Source organism: Kwoniella shandongensis, chromosome 13 (genome assembly GCF_008629635.2).
Source record: "Kwoniella shandongensis chromosome 13, complete sequence".
NCBI classification, from domain to species: Eukaryota; Fungi; Basidiomycota; class Tremellomycetes; order Tremellales; family Cryptococcaceae; genus Kwoniella; species Kwoniella shandongensis.
Genome location: NC_089299.1, coordinates 658,762 through 683,791, shown reverse-complemented (window position 1 = coordinate 683,791; position 25,030 = coordinate 658,762). Strand labels below are relative to the sequence as shown.

Below are 25,030 nucleotides of genomic sequence, written 5' to 3'. Positions count from 1 at the left end.
CCTATTCCTTTTCTCGTCTCCTCCTTCTCTTCCTCTCACCATCAACTGCCTGATACCTCTGTGACGGCATGTCATATCGAGGTTCTTTCCGCGGTCGAGGTCGTGGTTCCTCCTCGTCTTCCTCCAACACCCGATTCACAGGCAAACGACGAGGTGGCAACAAAAGCGGTGGTGGCGTGGCATACGGTATTGATAGACCGAACCAATCTGCCTCAGCTAGAGAAGATGATGGGACGGCCGCTCAAGAGAAATTTGAAGAAGTCAAAGTACAAGATGAGATTGATGAAAAGTTGGGTTTTTGGAGATTTGAGAGCTCAAAAGCTGAGGGAGAGAAGAAAATCGGTTGGTTGGTCAATATGCATCAAGTGAGTCGAGTCCTGAGACCAAAGTTCAGTAGCAGAGGAGGTGATCATTTGCTAACGATACTTTGCCCGTATTTCAGACCCTTGCACAGAGCTCGACACATGCTGGCGGACTTGCAGCGGTAGACTTCTACTTCATCCAAGATGACGGAGGAATGTTCAAGGCGACTGTGCCATATGAACCATATTTCTACGTCACATGTCGGGTGAGCCATACTTGCTACTTGAGTGATGTGAAGCAAGAGCAGACCACCTACGTTCTACTCTAGGCTGGGACAGAGACCATCGTCGAAGAATGGTTATTGAAACGGTTCGAAGGGGTGTTGATACGGATAGAAAGAGAGAAGAAGTGGGATCTTGACTTGGTGAGACCACGCTTTGCAGTCTCATTATGATGGCAGAGGCAAAGCTAACTCTACACTACCTTTGCAGCCCAACCACTTACTATCAGCTCCACCTGTCTTTCTCAAACTCTTCTTCCATAACACATCAGATCTGCAGAATGTCCGACGGGAAATCCTCCCTTTGGCAGAATCAAATTCAGCAAAATTCACGGCGGTCGATGCTTATGCCGATGTCGTCGGTGCAGAAGGAGCTATGAATGGAGGCGGGTTCGACGAAGATCACGCGGAGAGGGCTTGGGGAGCAGAGGACGAGGTGAAGAAACGAAGAGATAGAGAACCGTCGGAGTGTATTATCGATATCAGAGAACATGATATCAACTACTATCTGCGAGTTGCTATCGATCTTGGTGAGTCAGCTGAGAAGTGTCTCTCCCTTACAAGATGAGCTGACGCTGCGATAGATGTGCGAGTTGGTTTATGGTACTCTGTCACTTCACATACTGGGATCGTGACGTTCGAACGAATACCTTCTCTCGTCAAGCGTGCCGAGCCAGTCGTCATGGCCTACGATATCGAAACGACAAAACAGCCCCTCAAATTCCCAGACCAGCAAACAGATCAGATCATGATGATATCGTATATGATTGACGGACAGGGCTATTTGATCACAAATAGGGAGATTGTAGGAGAAGACATCGACGATTTCGAATACACACCGAAGGAGGAGTACCAAGGAGAATTTACGGTATTTAATGAAGCGGACGAGGTCAGTTGAAATATGCTCTTCGACTGATAAGAAGCAAGCAGGAACTGACCTTAGTTGATACGTCAGCCTGCCTTGATTCGCCGTTGGTTCGAACACATTCGAGAATCCAGACCAACAGTCATGGCTACCTACAACGGTGACAGTTTCGATTTCCCCTTTGTCGATGTCCGAGCGAAAATTCACGGCATCAGCATGTACGACGAGATTGGATTCAGACCGGACAACGAGCTGGAATACAAGTGTAGGGCAACCATGCATATGGACTGTTTCAGGTGAGCTGCTAGGTCAACCAAAAGGGATCCTTCATGAGCTGACAGATAGCAGATGGGTGAAAAGAGACTCGTATCTTCCTCAAGGAAGTCAAGGTCTGAAGGCCGTTACGACCGCCAAACTCGGTTACAATCCCATCGATCTCGATCCTGAACTCATGACACCCTACGCCATCGAACAACCCCAAATCCTTGCCCAATATTCCGTCTCAGACGCTGTCGCCACGTATTACCTCTACATGAAATACGTCCACCCATTCATCTTCTCGCTTTGTAACATTATCCCACTTAACCCTGATGAAGTGCTCAGAAAGGGTAGTGGAACGCTGTGTGAGACGCTATTAATGGTGAGTGGTACTTGATGATATGTTGAGGACGGAAGAATATTGCTAATTCGACATGTATCACAGGTGGAAGCGTACAAGGCGCATATTATAATGCCTAACCGTCACGAAGATCCCCATGGAGTCACGTATGAGGGACATTTGGTGTCATCTGAGACGTACGTTGGTGGTCACGTCGAAGCTCTCGAGGCTGGAGTGTTCAGAAGCGACATCCCTACCAATTTCAAAGTCGAACCTACAGCGATGGACCAGGTAAGTCCAGTACTATCCACGCATTGCGGTGTGCAGCTTACACCTCTCCCTCCTCTCAGCTCATTGGCGACCTCGACGCTGCGTTGAAGTTTTCGTTGACAGAGGAAGGACAAGTGAAGCTGGAGGACGTGGAGAACTACGATGAGGTCAAGACCGAAATCCAAGCAGCCCTCGAACTTATGCGAGATCATCCCAATCGATTCGACAAACCCCTCATTTACCATCTCGATGTTGCCGCCATGTATCCCAACGTCATGTTGTCAAATCGATTGCAACCCGATTCGATGAAAACAGAAGCGGATTGTGCTGTCTGCGACTACAATAGACCAGACAAGTCGTGTGATCGACGGATGGAATGGGCTTGGAGAGGAGAGTATTTCCCCGCCAAGCGAGATGAGGTCAACATGGTCCGATATGCTCTTGAGCAAGAGTTGTTCCCGCCCAAGTTTCCGAACGGTCCAAAAAGACGGTTTATCGACCTTGCCCAAGGAGAGCAATCGGCACTCATCCACAAACGACTTGGCGACTACTCGAGGAAAGTCTACAAGAAGACACACGAAACGAAGATTGTCACCAAGACGGCTATCATCTGTCAAAGAGAAAACTCTTTCTACATTGACACTGTGCGAGATTTCCGAGATCGTCGATACGAGTACAAAGGTCTGCATAAGACATGGAAAAAGAACCTCGACAAAGCGGTCGAAGAAGGTGGAGGCGTAGCTGCGGTCGAAGAAGCAAAGAAGATGGTCGTGCTTTACGATTCGCTACAACTCGCTCACAAGTGTATCTTGAACTCCTTCTACGGTTATGTCATGCGAAAGGGAGCGAGATGGTACTCGATGGAGATGGCAGGTATCACCTGTCTTACGGGAGCAACGATCATTCAAATGGCTCGACAATTAGTCGAACAAATTGGTCGACCGCTCGAATTGGACACCGACGGTATCTGGTGTATGCTTCCCGGTGTTTTCCCGGAAAACTTCAAGTTCAAGCTCAAGAACGGAAAGAGCTTCGGTATCTCTTATCCTTGTACTATGCTCAATCATTTAGTCCACGCTCAGTTCACAAACGAGCAATACCACGAGCTGGTCGACAAGGATACCGGTACATATCGAATCAAGAAGGAGAACAGTATCTTCTTCGAGCTGGACGGTCCCTACAAAGCGATGATCCTGCCGTCGTCCAAAGAAGAAGACAGATTGCTGAAGAAGCGATATGCTGTTTTCAACCCTGATGGATCCTTGGCAGAGTTGAAGGGATTCGAGATCAAACGACGAGGAGAACTGCAATTGATCAAGATCTTCCAATCTCAAATCTTCGATAAATTCTTGCTGGGAACTACGACAGAGGAATGTTATGCCCAAGTCGCTGTGGTCGCCAATCAGTGGCTCGACATCCTGCAGAGTAAAGCATCCAGTTTACACGATGATGAACTGGTCGACCTTATCGCTGAGAACAGAAGCATGTCGAAGACACTTGCGGAATACGGGAGTCAGAAATCGACCTCGATCAGTACAGCGAGAAGATTAGCTGAATTCCTGGGAGAACAGATGGTGAAGGATAAAGGACTCTCATGTCGATTCATCATCTCGGCGAAACCCAATGGTGCACCTGTCACGGAGCGAGCTATCCCTGTGGCTATTTTCACAGCTGAAGAACCGATCAAGCGACATTTCCTGCGAAAATGGTTGAAAGATAACAGCCTGGTCGATTTCGATCTACGAACAATCCTTGATTGGGCTTACTACACCGAACGACTTGGATCGGTCATCCAGAAGCTTATCACCATCCCTGCGGCGTTGCAAAAGGTCGCAAACCCCGTTCCTAGGATCCGACATCCCGATTGGCTCTTCAAGCGAGTAGCAGCAAAAGAGGACAAATTCCAACAACACAAACTGACGGATATGTTCGCCAAGATGCGTACAAATGCCGCAGCGGCTGTGATCGAGGCGGGCGATATCGAAGATATGGGGAAGAACAAGACTGGACCAAAGATGGCGGTAGTAAGCAAGAAGAGGAGGGTGGTGAGACAGAAGACACCAGAACCTGTTCCGGATCCGACTGAAGACTATTCCGATTACATTCGGGTGATCAAGAAGCAATGGCGAAAACAAAGGATAGAGCGAGCTCGAGCTAGAAAAGTCGCACCTAGACAAGATGGAACGGTCTCGTCGATGTTGCGAACTCGATCACTCAATCTCGCGACGAGACAGTGGGATGTCATTCAGATCGCTGCGACGAATCGACCGGGAGAGTACAGGTTGTGGTTGGCTATCGATGGGACTTTCCAATCTGTCCGATTGAGAGTCCCTCGAGAGTTCTACCTCAACTTCAAGGCTTTACCGAAGGATGGAACCTTCTCTGAACGGTACGAAGCAGCAGCGGTGGCGAGAACTCTACCACGAGGTCAAACAGCACGACACCTCTTCAGACTATTGGTAGATGAGGTTCTGTACGTGGAGGGCGAATCGCACTTCTCCAGTCTGATCAACAACCCAAATGTCGATGGAGCGTACGAGCTTCAAGTCCCACTTATGGTTCGAGCACTACTCAATTTCGGAACAAGTTGTACTCTTCGATCGTCGTCACTCGGTGGATTGAACCGAGGTCTTGACAAAGGTTTCGATCTGGCCGATCTCGAAAGACCAGGAACCAGTGTGATCCGACACAAGTACCTCGACGAAGGTCGTGGTATCCGATATCAATTCCTCTTCCATGCTACGGTCAACTCTCGACATCTCATCGGTCTTTTCTCCCCCGGCTCACCAGCGAAAGTGTACGTGGTCGACGGTGCGAGGAATCGACAACAATTGCCTAACCCTGCAAGATGGTACACTGAACGTATCGACAAAGCCGAGAAAGGCGTATTCTCTTATCCCGAATCTATGGAGTTCAACACCTCTTATCATCCTACCGAGGCTTCGGCAATGCGTCAATTGGTCAAAGATTTCCAAGCGATCCGACATGGTCTGAACGTCGTCGCGCTATGTTCACCATTCGAGCATTCTTATTATCAAGCACGAGCACCGATCTTCTCAGAGTTCCCATTCATCACCTTCAAGATGGGTAAAGAGGAAGACGCGAGCTTGATGTGGCTCTTGCAGACAAGTAGGAGAATGGTGGCGCAGTACCTGAGGTTGTCAAGTTGGATAGGCGGTCAGATTGAGATTGCAGCACATTATGATGTGCCCGTTGGAGTGAGTTCGAACTCCGCGCATACTATAAATCACATCGCTGATGCCAATATGCTATTACCCAGAATCTCGGCGCCGACCCTCCCGTCTTCCTTGCTGATATCGAGTTTGCGCGACGACTCAAAGCGCAAGACATGCTTCTTTGGTGGTCTGCCTCACCACGACCTGATCTCGGTGGTTCAGAGGAAGATGCCAATCTCAGCGAAGATCTTGTTTCACCCCACATGTCCACTCGCGGCTGTTACTCCTCTGTCGTCCTTGAGATGGAGATCTCGGATCTGGCGATCAACGCTGTTCTTCAGTCTGCGCTGGTTAACGAGATGGAAGGAAGTGGAACTGGTTCTTTGGCCTTCGACTCGGCTTCGCATAATTTGGACGAATATGCGAAAGGTACAGCTAACGCTGCGGTCATGCTTGGCGATGCGGTGCTGTCGACGCAGACTTTCGGGGTACTCAAGTCGATGGTCCGAGCATGGTTCCTCGACAAAGCTCGAGCCCATGTCAAGGGTGTTCATTCAACTCCAGCGGATTTGGTAGTCGACCAGTTCTGGCGATGGGTCAGTTCTTCCGGAAGTCATATGTTCGAACCGGCTCTACATCGATTCCTTCACGGTCTCATGCGGAAGACCTTCCTCCAGCTATTGGCCGAGTTCAAGCGACTGGGTACTCAGGTCGTTTACGCCGATTTCAACCGAGTTTTCCTCCTCACCACGAAGCCCGACGCCGGATCTGCATTCGCATTCGCGAAGTACCTCGTAACCGCTGCAAACTCGCAAGAGTTGTTCCGACATTTGGTCATTGACGTCACGCAATTCTGGAACTACCTCGCCTGGATGGACGTTGCTAATTTCGGTGGCGTCAAAGTCCCACCTGAAGTGGCGTCGAGTCGAGATCCACCGCCGCAACGGTTCGAGATCAGTATGGATTGGAACATCCAATCGTTCCTACCTGGGACTTTGCAGCCTATCTTTGAACGGAACGTCGCCAGTTTCATTTTCGCCTTGTATTCCGCTAAGCGGGGAGCGACGGATGGTCGAACGCCTTTGAGGGTGATACATAATCTCAATATCGATTTACCCGGTGCCGAAGTCACTTCGACTGTCAATCCTGCGAAAGAGAAGGAGAACTCTGCCGCACAGAAAAGTATCTCCCAAACACTTACACGACGATTATTGACCGATATATCAACTGTAAAGCGACGACAAGCGACATCACATGTCAACCCAGATGAAGCAGAAGCGTTATCATTCCCCGATCTACCTGGTGCAAGGGCAGATCGTTCCAATCCAACATTGGAATTGATCAAAGCCATCACGGAAGTCTTCTCCCTCGCTTCGGAACACATGATCGAAGTACAAATCCTCAAGAGGAACTTGCTCGACCTGGTCGGAGTGAGAGAATTCTCTTCGGAGGCTGGATTTAGGAATCCGTGTGAGAGTATAGAAGTGCAGATGGTCATTTGTAAGAGGTGTAACGCGATTAGGGATGTCGATCTGTGTAGAGATCCGGATAGATTACCAAGTGTTGATCCGGAGAACGGAGAGGTCTTGCCACCAGCAAGGAAGACATGGGTTTGTCATGTGAGTGAGAGCGTTGACCAATCTTCTCCTAGGACAGGCAGATAGAAGACCTTGTAGGATGTAGGAACTCGAGCTGACGATTGATTTTGCGACTTTCGCAGAAATGTGATGCCGAATATGATCGATTCCAAATCGAACAACCCCTCATCGAAATGATCACGAGGCTCTTGACGACATATCAAACTCAAGATGTGAGTAACATCCCTCGCTCTAACATCGTTAGACGTACCAGTCCAAAGCTGATACTGCTGCACACTTCCAGGTGATATGTCAGAAATGTTCTCAGTCCAAAGCCGATAATCTAGCAGCCACGTGTGGATGTGGTGGTTCGTTCAGGACATCGTTGAATAGGAATGAGCTGAGAACGAAATTGAGGATGATCAAGAGTGGTGAGTGGTGATCTCAACTTGTCTCTCGACCCCCTTCTGGAAATAGACTTTCTTCGTTCAAATTTTGGAGATAATGCTGACAACTTCGCTCTTCGACTCGTAGTATCTGAATATCACGAGTTACCACTTGCAGGTGGATATGTCGACGAGACGTTGAGTCGGTGGTAATCAATCTTTGCATTCAGAGTCATCCCATACCATTTGGCTTTCATAGTACACATTGCCCGTCTGCTTTCGTTTTGTATTGTTGTGCTATCATTCTCACATTTCATTTGTAACTTTGCATATGCATCCGGATCCTTCTGGTATATATGTGTGGTTTGGGGTATACTTGTAATGCGGGGTATATTCCCTCCTACTACCTTGGAGAGCGATAGCTCTTGTTGCTCCGTTCCAAAATGGATGAATGACAAGCAATTTGTTCTATTGTACGCGCGCAGGTATGCCGCTCGGAGGTGACTTCTAGTTCTTGTCGGCTACACTTACATCCTCTCCCCTTCCCAAACTTCCATCCCTCCTATCGGAATCGGAACGACAGTCGTCACCTCCCTCTTGGCAGGCAAGATCCTCAAACTCTCTGCTGCATTCTCCACATACGTCTCACACAGCATCTCCTCCTTTTGCGAGTGAGATTGTTCGTGTGTCCATCCTCCTCCATGTGCGTGAGGATCTGTCGTGTTGTGAAGCAAGGCGACGTGGACAGAGGGGAGGAAAAGGGTCCCAGGCCTCATTGGAACGAGAACGATTTGCTGAACTTCTTCTTTGGGTGACTACGCAACGACGATGAACGATGTCAGTCATCATATGCAATGATACAATGGTGCTGACCTGTGCACTCACACTTCGGTCGACAAAGTAATACCCCTTCTTCTTGCCAAGTACGAGCCAATCATCAGGATTGGTTTGCACATCAGACACCAGACCCGTTTGCTTCTTATCGTCGCCCGTCTCTTCCTCGTCTCCGGCCCATGCAAAGGAAGTTGATAAGCTGAGATTGATCGAAATTGCTCGTCCTTCGTATATCGCACCGGTTGGTACGGTAGGGGTGATGCGTACGGTCGTAAGAAGCTAAGATGAGGAGGCAGTCAGCGAGATATCATCAAGAGCGGGAGTCGAGGAACAGAATATCCTAGTGTGACTTACTCTCTTCTGTGGTACATCAACAGGAATCTCCAGAGTCCTCCAAACCGCCTCGATTCCGTCCTCCCCTTTGTCTAGTGCCTGTGGTCCTATGTATAAGCGTCCATACATAGCTTCAATACGTCACGTCCGGCACTCACTTCCAAGAAGTTCTTAACACTGTCTTCATCACTTTCCTCGAGAGAAGACCGGAAGATGTGAGACAACGATTGAGAAAGCAGATAGGATCGCAGCCATTGACCCCGATCCGATATTGTTCTTCTAACGTTCCTCTCGAGAGCGGAGCGTTGTGCGATGGATACCGAATTAAGGGCCCTATCGACTGCTTGTGTGAGCTCTGCGCAGAAGGTGGTCAATCAGCACGATGTAACTCTGGTTGGGAATCAAGCAACGACGTACCTTCCTCGATACTGCGGTACCGGATGGACAGTCTGAGTACTGCGGTCGATAGCGCTAGATATCGAAATCAGCAATTGACTGGCATCTTCTCCCAAAGAGAAACTCACCTCCATCGCCCTTGGCCTGTTCGATCTTGAACAGGCATGATAGAGGTTGGTTGGGCGTGACCATCTAACATTTCTGTTTAGCCGATCTTTGTTTCCACACGTCAGAGATACTCAACTCACCGCTGCTCCCTGTGATTTGTTCCTGCACGCATCAACGGTGAACCGTCCACCCTCGGGAGGGTGGAGGTTGACGGACTCGACGCGGAGATACTCCCGCCCGTCAGACGCAATGGTGAAGTGCGAGAGAAGACTAGAGGGTCTTCCTGTCAGCACTGTGCTGGACTATCGTTGTGCTGATGGCGACTAGCAGGAAGCTTAGGAACACAAGAGACAGGTCACCCACCACTGCGGTCGGAAAAAGTCCTGAACATTCACGGTCAAAGGTAAACCCATGAAGATCGTCTGAGTATCTATCCATTCTCTATATCCAGTCGTGGTATCGTAGTTCAGGATGATCTGCGCCTGTAAACAACGAGCGTTATATGAGTGTCACTCCGAGAAATGATGCCAGCGCCTCAGACTTACTTTTGCGAACTCCGCTTGTGGCACTCCTGTGTACGGTATGTATACATCTATCTTCTGCCCAGCTTCAATGTCACCCAGGACCACATAGCCGGTATGCTCGTCAATCGCGAGTTCTGCAAATGGACATAAACGCTGAGTACATCGGTTCTGGCATCAATTCCAGTAGTAGTACTCACCTCGATCTTGGGATTTCGCTTCGTCGAAGATATACCCTACCTCTCCATTGAAGGACCTCAGAGCGAGTCTCACTGCCTGCATAGCGGTCTTCCCTGCCTTGATCTCTACGACGACTCGCGTATCGTCATCCAGTTTGACTATAGATCTAGTGAGCACGAGAAACAGACTCCTGGTAAATTTGACCTACTGTGGTACGGCATCCTTAGCTTTGTAGTGACACCTTCTGGATCTCGCTTGACTTTCAATCTCGCACCCTCATCCACCTTGCTATATCCGAAAATGATAGAACCGAATCCAACACTCGCACTTTGCAGGGTGTATATGCCTTGAGTGGAAGTCTACGAAAGGCCAGTGAGCTGTGATATCTGTGAACTATATAGGAGTGACTAGACTTACGGTGCAGTGTACCGTTAACGTATTGAGTCCCGGTTGAAGAGTCACATCGTCCGCCGCGAATACAATCACTTCACCCTCTGCGTTGGCCAACTCGAGGCCGATGTGGTCGACCTCCACGGGCTATCACAGTCTCCTTAGTGGGACGTGACAAGGACGAAACAGTATACACCTACAAGTGGCAGCGCATTGGTGACCTCCACTTCGACCACGGTCATATCCTCCTCGAAAATCGACGTATCTCCTTTCATCCGTATCATAAAAGCCTTGTGACCCTCAACTGTGTTTCGAAGCAATTTATCAGTTTACTAAAGTCACAACAATCATTAGAAAGCCCACCTTCCTGCTCCGTCTCGATGATTTTCAGGCCATCCAAGACATCCTGAAGCTCTTCCCCTCCCTCGTTGACTAACGCGCATACCCTCAAATACGCGAGAGCCAGATTCTCCCAGTCTTCCTCTCTCTCCTTCTTCAGCTCTTTATGAGAGCGCAGTGCACCCTCGAGGGCAAACTTGGACACGGGGTCCCAGGTGAGCAATTCCGCACAGTCTTTGGCAAGATGGCGACATAGATCGTATGCTGACGCAAAGTCTTGCGCATAGCTGTATAGCTATAAGTATCTCCACCTTGCGTAATGTATGTGTGAAGGAAGACTCACAGGGCCACAGCAGCAAGATCTGCCTTCAGCCTTATTACCGAGTTCACCTTCCCACACGCCTCGTAGGCTTGTACAGCCTTCTTTGTCAATCCGAGATACAAAGATCTGAAGCTTTCCGTATTTGATATCGCCTCCAGAAGCTGCTTGTTCGAGAGACTGGGTCGCTTTGATGGTGGTTGGGGATCTCCGTCATCCGACATTCCGTTGTCAGAAGATTCGAAGAGCACATCGTCTGAGGAGGGAAGCGGAGCGGATGGAGGCTGGAAGGGATACGCGTTAGGAAGGTGGCCAGAAGAGACACCCAATCGCTCGACCTGGAACAGAAGGAGGTAAGCTGAGGATGTAATATGGAATATGGAAGCGGAGAGTACTTGCCTGTATTCGAGCGATATCGAGAAGCTCTGATCGAGCGGACTCGTAGGCTATCAATCCAGTATAGTCTCCGTTTGGGCGGTCTATTCGGGACCATTGGTCACACTTGGCAACGATGTCCATACAAGCCGTATATGTCCATGATTCGATAAAGTGTTCTGCCAGATCCACCTACATCAATGCGTTAGGAAGCGCAATATGTCATCTAGACTGGGTGGGGATCGGTGGACTCACTTCGTTTTCTCTTAGTCTCCTTGTCAGACTCGCAACGAACCATTGACCTCTTTTCGCAACCTCGGTAATTCTCCCCAGCTTTCCTAATAAGACCCCTTGTCTCGCAAAGACGTATACTCTGAAATCGAAGATACTGATCGCACTGTTCCTCAGGAGTTCTCTGTATGGCTTGACCGTTGTGTCCAGTATCGGTAAAGAGTCGTCGTGAGACCCTGTCGCACCGAGTTTGCCAAACCAAGATAGGTTTTGTTCTTTCAGCACTTGAAAGAAGGACGCCTCGAGTTCTTCGTATATTATCAGGGAGTCTTCAGGAAGATTGACAGCTTCGAACGATTGGGCGAGCGATTCCTACAGAGGGATCAGTCGTTTCAGCACTATTTCTCGGAAGGCAATGCAAGCTCGGGGCTCGCAGAGGTTATAGGACTCCAAGCAACTTCACTCACTTTCAGCAAGAACCAAGTACAGAAATTCCATCCCACAGTCTGGCGTTGCGCTTCGCCACGCTTCACCTCTTCCTCTCTCTCCAATATTGCCCCGTCAAAAGCGGTTATCAGACTCTCTTTCAGCTTGTTGATCACCTCAGGCCACGCAGCGGGATCGCTTGTTCCAGGTGGAGGTAGGTTTAGCTGGACGCATCTGCGTGTCATTCATTGACGCATCAGTGTCCGTCTGTGCGTACGTCCATAAGCAAAAGCAGAACTTACCGATCTCTTTTGCCAACGTTGAAGTCTGCTTTGAGTTTTCCCAGCACACCTTTATCTTTGCCCCAGACGCTCTTCCCTCCTGTCTTTTCTGCAACGTTCGGCGGGTTGACGAGTACGATCAGCGGTGCATGAGGTGTCCGACGAGCTGTGAGCAGCGATAACCAATCCCTGATGAAGTTCTTCGTTTGATTCTTGTATACTTCCGCGTCCTATAGGGTCAAAGAGTCAGTCAGACTTCCTGCTCACCCACCATACTGGAACAGCTAAGCAGGACATACCTCGCAAACCACCAAGCAGAGATTGACTAATGGAGCTTCCAATACACTCCCCGAAATATCCCTCAGCGTACTAGCTTCTCCAAGTTCTACTAGTTCTACATCTAGTTCTTGTATCGTCCGTAATGATGTCCGCGAAGATGATTTCCAATGTAAATTCCGGAGAGGGAGATGCGCGCGAATGCCTGCGATGGCAGAGTGGAGGATAGGTGAGGGCTGGGACGATGACGGGTGGAGGGTGTAGGTCACAGTCACCGGTCGTGGCATGGTTGCGAGACCCTTCAACTGCACAGCAAGAGACTTGAACAAGAGTGAGAGAACGAGGACTTAGAGATTAAGTGTTCTGTTGTGTTATCTTTGATTTTGGGTGATCATTAGGTGAACCTTGAACAGTGAGACGCGGGGTAACGACGAGGATATCCACGTGGCATCGAAGAAAGTCACGGTCATGTCGCCTGGAGACGGTGGCGGAGATGTGGCAGTCCCCTTGCTCACCCAATCAATCAAGATTACACTCCTTTGCAACGAATCTTCCACATAATCTCCCCCTTGGCCACGCGAATCAAAGTCAAAGGGGTATCCTTTCGACTCCTTTATTCTACCAAGAGAAATGGAACCCTGACATATATATATAAGCGGTCCATTGACTATGACAATTGTGATTTCCCCATCGCTTTCTCTTCCCTTAACACCCTTACTACACCTCAATCGAACTGACTGTGTCAAGCCCCTATACGCTCTTTTTAGATCCATTCGCATGCTGTTCTCCTTTTTGATCTTCCCATAACGTCGATCGTAACTTTACTTCATTCCATTTACAATGATAGCCGCTACTTACCTCTTTCCGCTTCTCGCTGTCCTCGGGTCAACCTCGGCCGGAGTGTGTCGTTCCAAGTCTAGCTCTCCGTCTGGAGTCTTGGCAGTCCAGACAGGAACTTCGACCACAGCCTCGGCTGGAGGATCGGCCACAGGGTCCGTTACCGGGTCCGCTGTCCAATCTTTTGCTATATCCACCTCTGCCTCGACGAACTCGGTCAATTCGTCCTCTGGAATGGTCGACTCCTCTTCTATCATCGAGAGCACCTCGGCGATCGCTTCACCGGTCGTAGCTACCTCCACTTCAAGTAGTGCTGCTCTCGGCTTGGCAGATGTAGAGAGTCTAGCAGTCCAGCCGGAGTCGAAATCAAGCTCTCCAGCCACAAGTCTCGGTCCTACTTCTTCCGAAGTCGTATCGAGCACCTCCGCCGTAGGAACGACCTCATCTGCAAGCTCCCCACCTCCTCCCCCATCTTCTTCGTCTGCACCAACACCGTCTCTCACCACCTCTTCGGTGCTCACATCTTCACTGTCTTCATCATCCTCATCACCGCCACCGCCACCTACTAGTTCCTCTCCTGCCAGCAGTGCCGCTCCCACTCCGTCGGCTGTTACCACTGCAAAGACAAAGGTGAGATGTTGAATCGAAGTTGTACGATGATACATCCACTGACAAATCTCCTATGTGCCATTCAGGTAGGGATGGGCTGGCCTGTCCAGGAGAAGGATGCTGCTCCTATTGCGCAATTCTTCACCGCTGATTCGGTAAGTTCATCAGGCCTTGACAGGATATGCAGCTCATCCCGCTGGCTCCTTAGGCCGTCTCGTGGTGGTATGACTGGAACAAGAACTGGAACCAAGGTCTCTTCAATGCTGATGGCGTGACTGTCTCGGGCGAGTTCATCCCCATGCTGTGAGTTGTAAACTATACCAACCATTCCAACCGAAGACCCACTCACCCGAATCGAGCCAACAGGTACAACAAAGACTTCTTAGGCAATCCCGATTCACTCCAAGATGGTTTTACTGAGATTATGGGCTACAACGAGCCTGGTGAGTGATTGACAATGCACAAAGCACAAAAAAAGCCAGAAGATTTGTCTTACGTCCCTTCACAGATCTTAGCACGGGTGGTGTATCAGACGCGATTGACCCTGCCGCAGCAGCTGAGGCGTGAGTCGTAACTTCTGCCTTTGGTAGGGGGTTCACTCAAGCTGATACCCCCGCAGATGGAAGACTCAGATCACGCAAATCCGTCAGCAATACCCCGACGTCAAGGTGCACTCTCCCGTAGTTGCATCGAACCAGAAATGGCTCGAGGTGAGTGATAGTACACTGTTTCATATCGTAGTTCACATAAGTGACTGTCTGAATGTATTACAGGACTTCTTCGCAGCAATTTGCCCTGGTGCCAGCGCATCCAACGCATGGGGCGATTGCGCGTACAAACCCGACTACGTGTCTATGCACATCTATACGACCGATGCCGATTACTTCAAAGGTACAGTCCAAGGCTATCAACAGGCCTTCGGCTTGCCTTTGGTTCTTTCCGAATGGGCATGCTATGACTTCACTAGTAAGCCCAACCCTAGTGCAGAGGCAGTGAGCACTTTCATGGCAGACACCATGGCATGGATGGACCAGCAGGACTGGCTAGTGTAAGTGGCAATGACTCATCCAGCTGTGATGTGGGAAGCTAATCGAAGCGCCGCATTACAGCAAATACGCATGGTTCGGCGCCGCCAGGAGCTCAGACTTCTTGTATGGCGTGGCGGAGACAAACAGGTTGATAGACCAGAATGGTCAGATTACTGCTCTGTGAGTCACCCCGAAGATATCTCACATGACAGGGGAAGCTGATGATTCTGTGCAGTGGGAAGCTGTATATGGCCGGTGGAAAAGCTTAGCGAGATCAAGAAGACGACAAACGCGTGGCCGATCCATTCGCTGCAGAGGAAGACTACTGTATATACTGGACAATAATATTCATGCAATGCTATCCTCTAAAACTGATAGGTCGCTTTCTTAACACCGATTCCAATCATGCATGATCTCCTGTCAGTCAGATGTGAACCCAGCTAATCGCTCCGGGCTGCGTGACCATCGTTAGCCTCATACAATCTAAATAAAGTGGGGACGAACCTAATTCCGTTCGAAGAGGTCAGCAACTGTGAGCCAGTCCTCTCTGAGTTGGAGACAAGCCACTTTCCTATCCTTCTCTCGATTATATTGTGAGGAAGCTTCGGGCCAGCAAATATCGTACAACAGTGCTCTCCAGGTAAGAGGTAGCATGCGCATTCGCTGTCGGTAGTCGGTATTCTTCAGGTCGAAGTCCACTTCGATCGGTTCTCCTGTTCTTGGATCCTCCTCTGCCAAATGAGACTGACTAAAATCTCCGATGAAACGGTCGGCGTTCATATTTTTCAACACTTCGGCCCCTAACCAGACTTCTTTCCTCTTGCCCGCGTATATGAGCACGGTCCATTCCCGACCGGGTATGAGCTCTTTCATTTGATTTCGTACCGCGTCGATAAGACGGCGTGAACACTCGAACTTTTCGCAAAGCTCCCATAACGCAATAACCTTTTGTAAAGTGAAGGCAGGGGCGTCTGGAAGGGATACGTTGAACATGTTCACGAAGATGTTAACAAGATCAGCGGGGGCGTCGAGAACGATAGGCACGCTCAGTTCGTTCCGAGATCGCTTTTTGTCAGCAAAAAGAGGCTGAGCCATTTCGAACATATTGGCAAAGCCCGTACTTCGTCGTCTCAGCACCTGCTTTACATATATCTCGTTGTGGTTCAGACTGTGACTTACCTGCCTTGAACCAATCGCCACGAATCTGTCATGAAGACCGTACCATCACTCGCGCAAAGTACTCGTTCTTCGGTACTGCTCCCGAAGGCATACCACATGTCAGCCAAGTACCCGTCCTCTGTACAACTTAGCTCACCATCAGGCAGCCTGGCGTTGAAGTCCGCTGCAACTTTCGCCCAGTTGGCACTGGTGCTCATTTGGGGTACGCCCGATCCATAGATCGGATCCTCCCAGCACAGACGCCAAAGCAAGACTTGCAACGTCATCGGAAGCATCTCCATTCGATCCCACATATCCGTTCTGATCAACATATCCTCGCCTGACACAACCTGTTTGAAACTACGGACGAAATGAGTGGAATCCATGTGTTCCAAAGCGTATGTCGACAATTTCAAGTCCTTCCTCTTCCCAGCCAAGATCAGAACCGCCCATTGTCTCCCAGGAATGATATCGTGGATCTTCGAAGTGATCGCATTGATGATTAGAGTGTTGCAATCGAATTTCTCGCATAGTTCGAGCAGGTCGCCCACCGCCTTTAATGTCAAACTTCGTGACACAGCTAGTTCCGAAACAATCAGTAGGTGATAAAACTATTGAATATGTTTGCTGGGGCTTCGAGATCGATCGGTTCCTCCACAGTTGGTCGGACACGTTTGGTTTCGCCGCTACTCGGAGATCGTGGAATCTCGAGCATGTTGGAACAGATGACGCCATTGCTCGCAACTTAGACACCTGTTCATGAGCTCACCAAGACCACTCACCTTCCGTGCGCTAACCTCCATGAGTCGGCGAAGACTACTGTGCCATCTTTTGACCGAAGTCGTATGTCGCCATGACGGTGATATTCGTGGACCTTGGATGATGATTTAGCAGCCGGTTTAGGGCACACCGTAGATGATGCCTGCTCCGGTGAAGGCGCTGATGATACAGTCCCTGAACGGAATGTGAAGCCCGGGTTACACTTGGTGGAGTGAGGGAAGAACAAATACACAAAGTGCTTGTCTTTGCCTTTTATCCATAGCCTACAGAACAACAAGGTGATTCGCCAAATGCGAGGCATAACAAATGACCTTGCCAAAGTGGTTGAAGCATCACAATCCTGTTTTCAATGACTTTGAAGCCGCTGAAGCCATCTCCAAATCATCCCTACCGGAAGCCAAGACAAGCCTTTTCTATGGTATACTTCGGCTGAGCGTGTACAGCTTTGCTTGACCTGCTGTATGATTGATTTCGGACAGTGACATTTCTCGCACAAGATAAGGAGGTTCCTCGTGGATTCGAAAGAAATGCCGGGCACAAATGGAGTGCAGATGCTGACGAGGTTAAGGAATATGTCAAGCAGGTAGGAAGAAGTTTCCACGTCCATGTAGTTGTCTTTGCTCTCGAGTGTCAACGTATCGCATGCAGAGCATACATGATAACCAATTCCGATCCCAAACACGGAGCGAAGTCTCAAGACTACTGAACATATTCGAGCAACTACAGGGGTTGGGTGTGTTTCCAGGTACTCCTCACAAAGAACGGCTGACCGCTATCGATATTTTGCTTGGAACCGACGATTCAGTCTTCGCGAAGTCCGTACAACAGACAAGAACAGACTCACCTCGGTCTTCGTTACTCATCTTGAACTTGAAGCTTACCCGGGACCACGATGTCTCCTCGACGAAAGGCAGTACTGGCTCATCCTTCGTTTCCGTCACCAGTTTTCTGCAGTATACTACAGTCCTGTTTATTGAAATGGTCCTGGGCCTCTCGAGACACAGCTGCAGAAGGTCCGCTTGCCACTCAATACTAAGCTTCTTGACTCTTGCCCAGAAGTAGGATTCGCAAGTGAAAGTATCTCTTGTCATCTGGCTCAGTGCCTGGGCACCCATAGGACGATCATCTCGCTCAGATGCGTAGATCAACAAGTCCCACTCTCGACCTTTTGCGGTTGCAAACAGTCGTTGTCGGACACAATCAAGTAGATTCTTCTCGCAATCGAACTTTTCGCAAAAGGTTAAAAGCTTTTGTACTCGTTCAAAGTCGTTGAGATGAACACAGGGGGTCGAGACACTGATGGAGTTGAGAAACACATCGAGGATATCGGATGGCAGGTCCGTTTCGATTGGCGCCCCGTTATCGTGAATTCTTGATGCATCGTTTTCCGTTCCCGACTCCGAGTCGGTGACATTGAGCATATCTCGGAACACAACGCTGTCAGGCTGTCAGAAAGACACCCCTCAGCCGCCGTGCTGATGTATCTGCTCACCTCGCGCCGGCGAGCCGCCCCGCATCCGCCACAAACCTGACTCCGTCGCGTGATATGAGGTGTACCTCACGGTTGTCATGACTCGTATGATATCGGTGATACCGCTCTTCCTTCTTGGAAGGTTCTTGGTCTTTCGCATCGGAGTTCATCGTGTCGTTCGCTTATTGTGGTCTTCGCATCGTATTGTATCTCAAACATCGATGCAGCGGAAAGAAATGCTACTTATATCACTTCAAATCGATTCAACCACAAGGAGCATAGTTTGTTTCCGCGCTCTAAGTTCTGTCCATGTGAGACAATAGGTGAGTAGGCCAGGAGTCGTCAGACGGAGTGTACTCATGTAGATGCCATACCATATGCAATAGCTCGATGGTCGTCTCTTTGGTAACGATAAAAGGAATGACATGTCCTATACACATTTCGCAACTGTCTCAGTACACTCATAGGTAAAACCCCAACTTTGTGTCAAGTCTGCTTTGACTGCAATTCCTTGATCAGCTGTCAATTGCCTGTTGACAGACAAAATCACACCTACCTCTTGCTCATCAAATCACGAGTTTTCCGGATCAAACTTGTTTGCTACAGCTTCCCAATTCTCGGTGATTGCCAGACACGAGAAGTATCTCCCTCTCTTATTCATCTTCGTGTAGCCCTCTGTACACACAAGTTGAAGGAGGTTCGTTCGCCAAGGCGACGGAAGGGCATTGAGAGTTTCTTGAAATCGATCCTCGCCATGTTGACCAGATACGAACAACGCAGCTGTCATATTCTTCAAGGTCGACTTAGCCATATAGACATCGTTCCTTTGCCCTGCCCAAATTAGAACAGACCACGGTTGTGACATCGATAATTGGTTAAATCGTTCTTTGACCAGATCGAGGATATTGTCCTTCACATCCAGCCTCTCGCAGAGGACGTACATGGCTTTCGTTTCGTTCAGACCGAATCCAAGAGGATATACCGGGGAAGAGACGTTGATCATATCGAGAAAGCGTCTGACTACGCGAGCTGGAGCACCGGTTTGTATCGGGTCATTTCCGTCCATTGCTCGACGACGCTTGATGCCGATGGCAGGTGAAAGGAGATAGACCAAATCATCATAAACGGTACTCTGAGCATTCCTGAGTAGGTACGCCGAGGACTGTATCAGTGCGAAGCAACGGCTCTCCTTACAGTAATCGTACTTCGTGGTCGGACTCACGTCGCTCTGGCCAAACGCGACCAGTCTATCCAGAACAGGACACCGTCATCGGATGACAGGCAGGTATTTCCGTCATTGTAGAAATCGTCAACTCTCTGCTCCTCTGCTCGCGTAGTGGAAGCGGTAGATGTGTCGCTCATCTTGAATGGTTTAGTTATGTCGAGATGAAGGAAACAGAGTTGTCGAAATTAGAGGTGGATGATGAATCTGCTTTGTTACTGAATCGTGAATGCGCAGTACATAGAATCATACGCAGAGAGACGTCGCACAAATGTACCCACGGGGCAATTCCCACGCATGTTTACCTCAAGCTCGGGGGCACTGAAATGTTTAACGCAGCGCAGATCTAGAAGAGAAAGTGCTCTGGGGACCGTACCTGATCGAAAAAGAAGCTTGCATCTTATGCTTGTTTTCGTCTTCTTCACACGAGTTCAGTCAAAACATAATGATTAACATACGGAAAGCGGGCTGGACTGTGACAGCGCTGCGCATTGGTTACGGGTGCGGATTGCAGACAGAACAAGGAGTCCACCGAGGGGATTGCGCGCTATGCTGATGTTCTATACGAACTTGTGATCAGCCAGCTTCAGTTTCGTCGCACCAAGTCAATGGGAGCACTCACTCGCAAGAGGCAGTCCTCTCCTCTCCGGGATTGAACTTCTCCGAGACCATATGCCAATCATCTGTCAAAGAGAAACCGACGAATTCGCCTGAATGGTAGCAGTTGCCTCTCTTGGTGTATTGATGAGATACCACGGCATTGACGATGGATCGATCGAAGATGTGGTCGAACAAGGAAGCTCGCCACAAATGCGGAAGGCGGTGGAAATTCACCCAAAAGTTCTCGGACGCTGTTGCGTTGAAGGGGGTGTCGCTATCATCGCCGAGGAAGAGCCGAGCGCTCATCTTGTCCAAAGCTAGTCTTGCAAGGGTGATGTCATTTGTTTCCGCAGCGTGAAGTAGCATGTCCCATTGCTTTCGTTCGTTGACGATTCTGCCAAACATCCCTGTCCTATACGTCTGTATTATCTCCTCTTTTACCCCATATTTATCGCAGAAGATGTACATTTTCTTGTAATCTTCGTAAGAACCTTCCCTGATCATAGGTTTGGCAACATTCGCGATGTCTAGAAATTGTGCGATCACATCAGGTTCCGCATCGATGATTATCGGTTCCACGGTGCTGTCGGGATAACCATCTTGGGGGAAACGATTTGGTTTCTGTTCTCCAGCTGGTTTCGGGATACTGAGAAGCCCAGAGAAGAACGCACTGTACCAGCATGTTACCATGGGTATGAGTGTTCTGCCCTTCGAGTTGATCTTGACAGGCGACCTACCTCGCTTCGGACAACCTCCAACTGTCATCGAAAAGCAGTGTGCCGTCTTTCGCTTGAAAGCAAACATCGCCCTTCTTGTGGTAATGGTGGATCTTGCTGGCGTTGATATGAGCGGTTATCTCGTCGTTCATTTTGGCTTGGATACGGAGAACAATAACATTGGTATTTTGAGGTGATATTCTTCCCATCAGTCAGAAAGTGGGTCGAGCAGTCCTTACCATCCGCCCGCTGACCGGTTAGTGATGCCTATGTAGTACGACGTTGTCTTAGCAGTCACAATGGTTTTCTTCTTCTCATGTGCAACAGAGCTTATCACGAAAGGTAAACATACATGGTCCGGTAACGAATGGGTGATTTTTCATGAGCGACTACAGAACATGAGCGTAGAATGTTTATGACAGAAACCGAATACGGCATAGAAAGTTGACGATTGAACGGGTTGCGCTCGCAAGGCTGTAGAGGTGTCACGAGCAAGGAGGGATTTGAACAGGGGTATGGGAAGGAATGTTGTCGAAAGACCGCGGGTAGCACTGGAGATTGTTTCGAAGAAAAGGGAATTACGTGCGAAATGCTCTGAAAGTCGAGGAAATCAGATCTGACTGAATACGAAGACAAATGATGGCAGGAGACAAGTCGCACTTATCTTCCATGGGGAAGCGGATGAACTAGAATTTGGAAGCTACCTTTGCCCAATTGTTTGTGATGCGTAGGCAGACTTCTCCGTGTGTACGGTTGCGCCAGCACTAGCGGCAGCAAGCGATTTTGCCATTCCGGTGGTAATTCTGACATGCGCTGCCAGAAATCAGCCGTTTGACCATTCGGCAATGTCGCTGGGAAGAGAAACTTTTCGCTTGTCATGAGGCGCAATGTTTGTCTTGCCATATCAAGGTCGTTTCGCTGTCCAGCTAAGACGAGAATGGCCCATTGCAGATCATGTTTCGCAAACAGTCGCCAGAACTCGGTGTTGACTGTATCGGCGATACTGTATGTTTCTTCACATCATATCGATTGCAAAAGTCAAACAACTGTTTGCAGTCATCGAAGGGCAGAGTCATGGAAACGGAGCGAGGATTGCGAATGTAGACCAGATCGAGGAAGACTTCGAGAGCGCTTGAAGAAATATCGGTCGGAATAGTTACATCTTTGTTGAGACTCTGAGATTGTTTCGCGGGGGTCGTCTGCGGAATTTATATCATATTGACAAAGGTGTCACTGAATGGTACAATCAGTATCCATATTCGGTCGGAGCATGGGCTGACATCGATGACATACGTTGCTTTCACCAGCTTCGAGCTATGGACCATGAAGAGGATACCATCGCTCGATTCCAAGCAGATATCGCCTTGGTCGTGGAATGAATGAACCTTACTCTCCACTTTCTCGGGCTAGGGGCGGACCGAGGCTTCGGACATTGTGGACTGATGTGACTTGATCAGGCAATCTCCTCCTTGGACACGTTTGATTGGTGAATCGTTTAGAAGAGAAGAAGGAGAAAGAACAGAGGGGAAAGAAGATGGTTGGTCGTGCCCTTGTTAGACGAGTGAAGCTAACGTGTCCTGAAAGCGGTCAAAGCGAAGGTGCACGGACCCGCTGTGGCATCGTCAAGCTGAGTAGGCTTTAATCTCCAAATCTCCATATTGTCATCACATAATTGCATTATACTCAAGCCATCCAAACAGCTCCAAGATACTGCACGATACAAGTCAGCGGGACGCACACCATATTGAACGTCTCACCCACCCGTTATCGACTGCCCGCCCCAAGTTCCAACTCATTGGAAGACTTCCGCTACTCCTTCTCCACCTAGGCCGGCTCCTCTCGCACACCCAACGCTACAGGTTTAAACTTATCCGCTACCTTTTTCCAATCGGTCGTGACCAACAAACAAGCCACTGTACTCCCTTTCACCTTGACATTTGGGAAAGCTTCTCCTAGTATCCCACTCTTGACCAAAGCCAATTGCCAGCTATCAGGTAACTCGCCGAACCTCTTCCAAAACTTTTCTTGTCCCACATAAGTGCCATTTTCCTGTCGAGGACTTATAAAGTTCTGAGCATTCATTCGCTTCAACGATTCTTTACCCATGCGAATATCGTTCCTCTGACCAGCCCAAATCAGGACGTCCCATGTCGTACATCGTATCCCGGCAGATGTGAGATCCCAAAGTCGTTGTTCTACCGCGAGGGTGATATAGGGCTTGACGGAATATCGTTCGCATAGAAGTAAGAGGTCTTTCGTTTCGGCATAGGATAGTGATGGGAAACTAACAGAAGGGGACGAAACGTTGATAAGATTTAGGAAGGTGTCGAGAGTGGACGGAGGAGTATCGGTCTGGATAGGTATAGGAGGGGAGGGCAATCGTGGACGTTTGGCAGGTGCTGATCGAGGTAGATGTAGCATGTCGTGAAAAGTATCACTGGATCAATCTGCGCGTCAACTATTGATGATCATCGTATTGTGGGGTTCGAACACACCTTGCTTTACCTAATCGCCAGCTGTCGGCGTAAAATAGCGTTCCATCCGATGCTTGCAAGCATGTGTCTCCATGATCATGATAGCTGTGCACCTTCGGCGAAGTCGAAGGCCCACTCTCGGTCATACTGAAGGTTTGCTGCTGTTGTGCAACGTCAGAATGGACCGTATAACGCAGGATTAATGTTCGTGGTGGAGTGACGCGTCACACAAAACGGCAAAACCAGGCGCGACCAGGCTTCCTGTTACAGATGCCTAACTACGGTAGGCTTTTCCATTGATGACGGCTTAGTGGAGCAAGAATGATAATGGGATGCATGGTATGTAGATTAAGATGTACAGAGAATAGCATCAAGCGGGTGAGGAGAATGTGAAATATTACCGAAAACGTTTAATTCTCTATCAAGAGGCTGGAAAAGTCGATCTGAGCGAAGGAACGAACGAGCCGCAGAAGTCGAGATGAAGGCATACAAGGAAAAGAATAAACAGCAGAGATCTGCCAGCTGATCTCGTGCGTCTCTTTGCAATCAGCATCTCCTCGACTCTCCCAGGTCACGAGCCACGTAGGTTCTAAGCACTTTCAGGATCGAACTTGCTTGCGACTTGACTCCAGTCTTTGGTGATCGACAAGGCTGCGAAGCAGGCGTCATCCTCGTTGATAGCAATTCGTTGATCGGCATGACATGCAGAGGATTTGTTGGTTTTCTTCGCACTGACGTTGAGACACGGTTTATCGAGAACGACCTTGAACAAAGCGGTTCGCCAGGTAATGGGCAGTTGGTTGAAATTAGCCCAGAAGGGCAAGTTTTCGGGTTCGTTTTGGCCTTGGTCGGCGTGGTGATTTCCGATGAAGACTCGGTCCGTCATCATCTTTAGAGCTCGTCGTGCCATGTCCACATCATTCCTCTCTCCAGCCCAGATCAGTACGTCCCACTCTTGATGATGCTGTTTCGCCAGTTTCAAGACTCGTTTGACGAATAGACTAGCTATACGGTCTTGCACTTCGAATTTATCGCAGAACAACGAGATCTTCTTGCACAACATGAAGGGGACGTGGTCGATGTTGGGAGAAGACACGCTGACAACGTTAAGAAAGAGATCGAGGACATCGGACCTCGAATCGATTGGAATGGGGTCCAGTTCGTCGCGCGATCGCGGATGCTTTGTGCCGGCAGGTTGAGGGATCTCAAGCATATGTGCGAAAGTCTCGCTGCTTGCTATCAGTAACAGTTCACACAAATGTGATCACTGAGTATCCCACCTTGCTTGGCTGAGTCGCCAGCTGTCGGCGTAGAAGAGTGTCCCGTCGGTTGCTTGAAGGCAGATGTCACCTCGATCGTGGAAATGGTGAACTTGAAGACTATCCTTGTTAGGAGTTGGTTCGGACATAATCAATTGAGTCTATCGCTGGGAGTGGAATGAATCGAATCGATAAATGAGCTGGACTTCAGTGGTGAAGTTGAAAGTAGAAAGAAAGAAGAGGAACTTGAAATAAAGCTGACGTTCCCCACCGCGGTGGGGTGAGAATCAGTGAGCATGGTCCTCCTCCACAAAGCCCTCCTGCCACACCGCTGATAATACGCTCCTTTCCACCCCTCCTTTCCACCCCTCCTTTCCAGCTTGTGCCTGATGTACCGAGCAATCTGGTTGTC

General features: G+C 49.2%; 9 protein-coding genes across 9 annotated transcripts; 2 read left to right on the top strand and 7 right to left on the bottom strand.

The window, feature by feature from the left end:
- Positions 1–68: 68 nt before the first annotated feature.
- Positions 69–7,668, top strand: CI109_106938 (DNA polymerase epsilon catalytic subunit A; the record flags this gene model as incomplete). The annotated part of the gene is made up of 13 exons (XM_032001999.1): positions 69–365; positions 443–568; positions 632–727; positions 795–1,113; positions 1,168–1,472; positions 1,539–1,744; positions 1,797–2,088; positions 2,152–2,337; positions 2,397–5,534; positions 5,597–7,111; positions 7,213–7,302; positions 7,374–7,500; positions 7,604–7,668. 13 exons carry the CDS (start codon positions 69–71, stop codon positions 7,666–7,668), a joined length of 6,762 nt encoding a protein of 2,253 aa, XP_031863556.1.
- A 314-nt stretch (positions 7,669–7,982) lies between these two features.
- CI109_106937 (uncharacterized protein) lies at positions 7,983–12,751 on the bottom strand (the record flags this gene model as incomplete). Its single annotated transcript, XM_065967926.1, has 20 exons — positions 7,983–8,270; positions 8,341–8,568; positions 8,644–8,721; positions 8,781–8,977; positions 9,040–9,093; positions 9,147–9,210; positions 9,267–9,396; positions 9,490–9,608; positions 9,672–9,784; positions 9,848–9,985; positions 10,069–10,186; positions 10,245–10,364; positions 10,418–10,521; positions 10,581–10,843; positions 10,900–11,213; positions 11,275–11,442; positions 11,506–11,853; positions 11,949–12,141; positions 12,210–12,418; positions 12,488–12,751. 20 exons carry the CDS (start codon positions 12,749–12,751, stop codon positions 7,983–7,985), a joined length of 3,510 nt encoding a protein of 1,169 aa, XP_065823998.1.
- Positions 12,752–13,304: 553 nt separating this feature from the next.
- On the top strand, positions 13,305–15,207 carry CI109_106936 (uncharacterized protein; the record flags this gene model as incomplete). Its single annotated transcript, XM_032002001.1, has 9 exons — positions 13,305–13,931; positions 13,997–14,065; positions 14,119–14,213; positions 14,277–14,353; positions 14,419–14,473; positions 14,530–14,620; positions 14,684–14,958; positions 15,020–15,118; positions 15,174–15,207. 9 exons carry the CDS (start codon positions 13,305–13,307, stop codon positions 15,205–15,207), a joined length of 1,422 nt encoding a protein of 473 aa, XP_031863558.1.
- A 235-nt stretch (positions 15,208–15,442) lies between these two features.
- CI109_106935 (uncharacterized protein) lies at positions 15,443–18,517 on the bottom strand (the record flags this gene model as incomplete). The annotated part of the gene is made up of 5 exons (XM_032002002.1): positions 15,443–16,058; positions 16,118–16,184; positions 16,254–16,676; positions 17,721–18,313; positions 18,369–18,517. The coding sequence occupies 5 exons, from the start codon at positions 18,515–18,517 to the stop codon at positions 15,443–15,445; spliced, it is 1,848 nt and encodes a 615-aa protein (XP_031863559.1).
- Positions 18,518–18,918: 401 nt separating this feature from the next.
- CI109_106934 (uncharacterized protein) lies at positions 18,919–19,709 on the bottom strand (the record flags this gene model as incomplete). The annotated part of the gene is made up of 2 exons (XM_032002003.1): positions 18,919–19,489; positions 19,570–19,709. 2 exons carry the CDS (start codon positions 19,707–19,709, stop codon positions 18,919–18,921), a joined length of 711 nt encoding a protein of 236 aa, XP_031863560.1.
- Positions 19,710–20,116: 407 nt separating this feature from the next.
- CI109_106933 (uncharacterized protein) lies at positions 20,117–21,037 on the bottom strand (the record flags this gene model as incomplete). Its single annotated transcript, XM_032002004.1, has 3 exons — positions 20,117–20,129; positions 20,192–20,839; positions 20,907–21,037. The coding sequence occupies 3 exons, from the start codon at positions 21,035–21,037 to the stop codon at positions 20,117–20,119; spliced, it is 792 nt and encodes a 263-aa protein (XP_031863561.1).
- A 508-nt stretch (positions 21,038–21,545) lies between these two features.
- On the bottom strand, positions 21,546–21,764 carry CI109_106932 (uncharacterized protein; the record flags this gene model as incomplete). Its single annotated transcript, XM_065967925.1, has 1 exon — positions 21,546–21,764. The coding sequence occupies one exon, from the start codon at positions 21,762–21,764 to the stop codon at positions 21,546–21,548; it is 219 nt and encodes a 72-aa protein (XP_065823997.1).
- A 945-nt stretch (positions 21,765–22,709) lies between these two features.
- Positions 22,710–23,505, bottom strand: CI109_106931 (uncharacterized protein; the record flags this gene model as incomplete). Its single annotated transcript, XM_032002005.2, has 2 exons — positions 22,710–23,322; positions 23,381–23,505. The coding sequence occupies 2 exons, from the start codon at positions 23,503–23,505 to the stop codon at positions 22,710–22,712; spliced, it is 738 nt and encodes a 245-aa protein (XP_031863562.2).
- Positions 23,506–23,948: 443 nt separating this feature from the next.
- Positions 23,949–24,767, bottom strand: CI109_106930 (uncharacterized protein; the record flags this gene model as incomplete). Its single annotated transcript, XM_032002006.1, has 2 exons — positions 23,949–24,588; positions 24,640–24,767. 2 exons carry the CDS (start codon positions 24,765–24,767, stop codon positions 23,949–23,951), a joined length of 768 nt encoding a protein of 255 aa, XP_031863563.1.
- Positions 24,768–25,030: the final 263 nt, after the last annotated feature.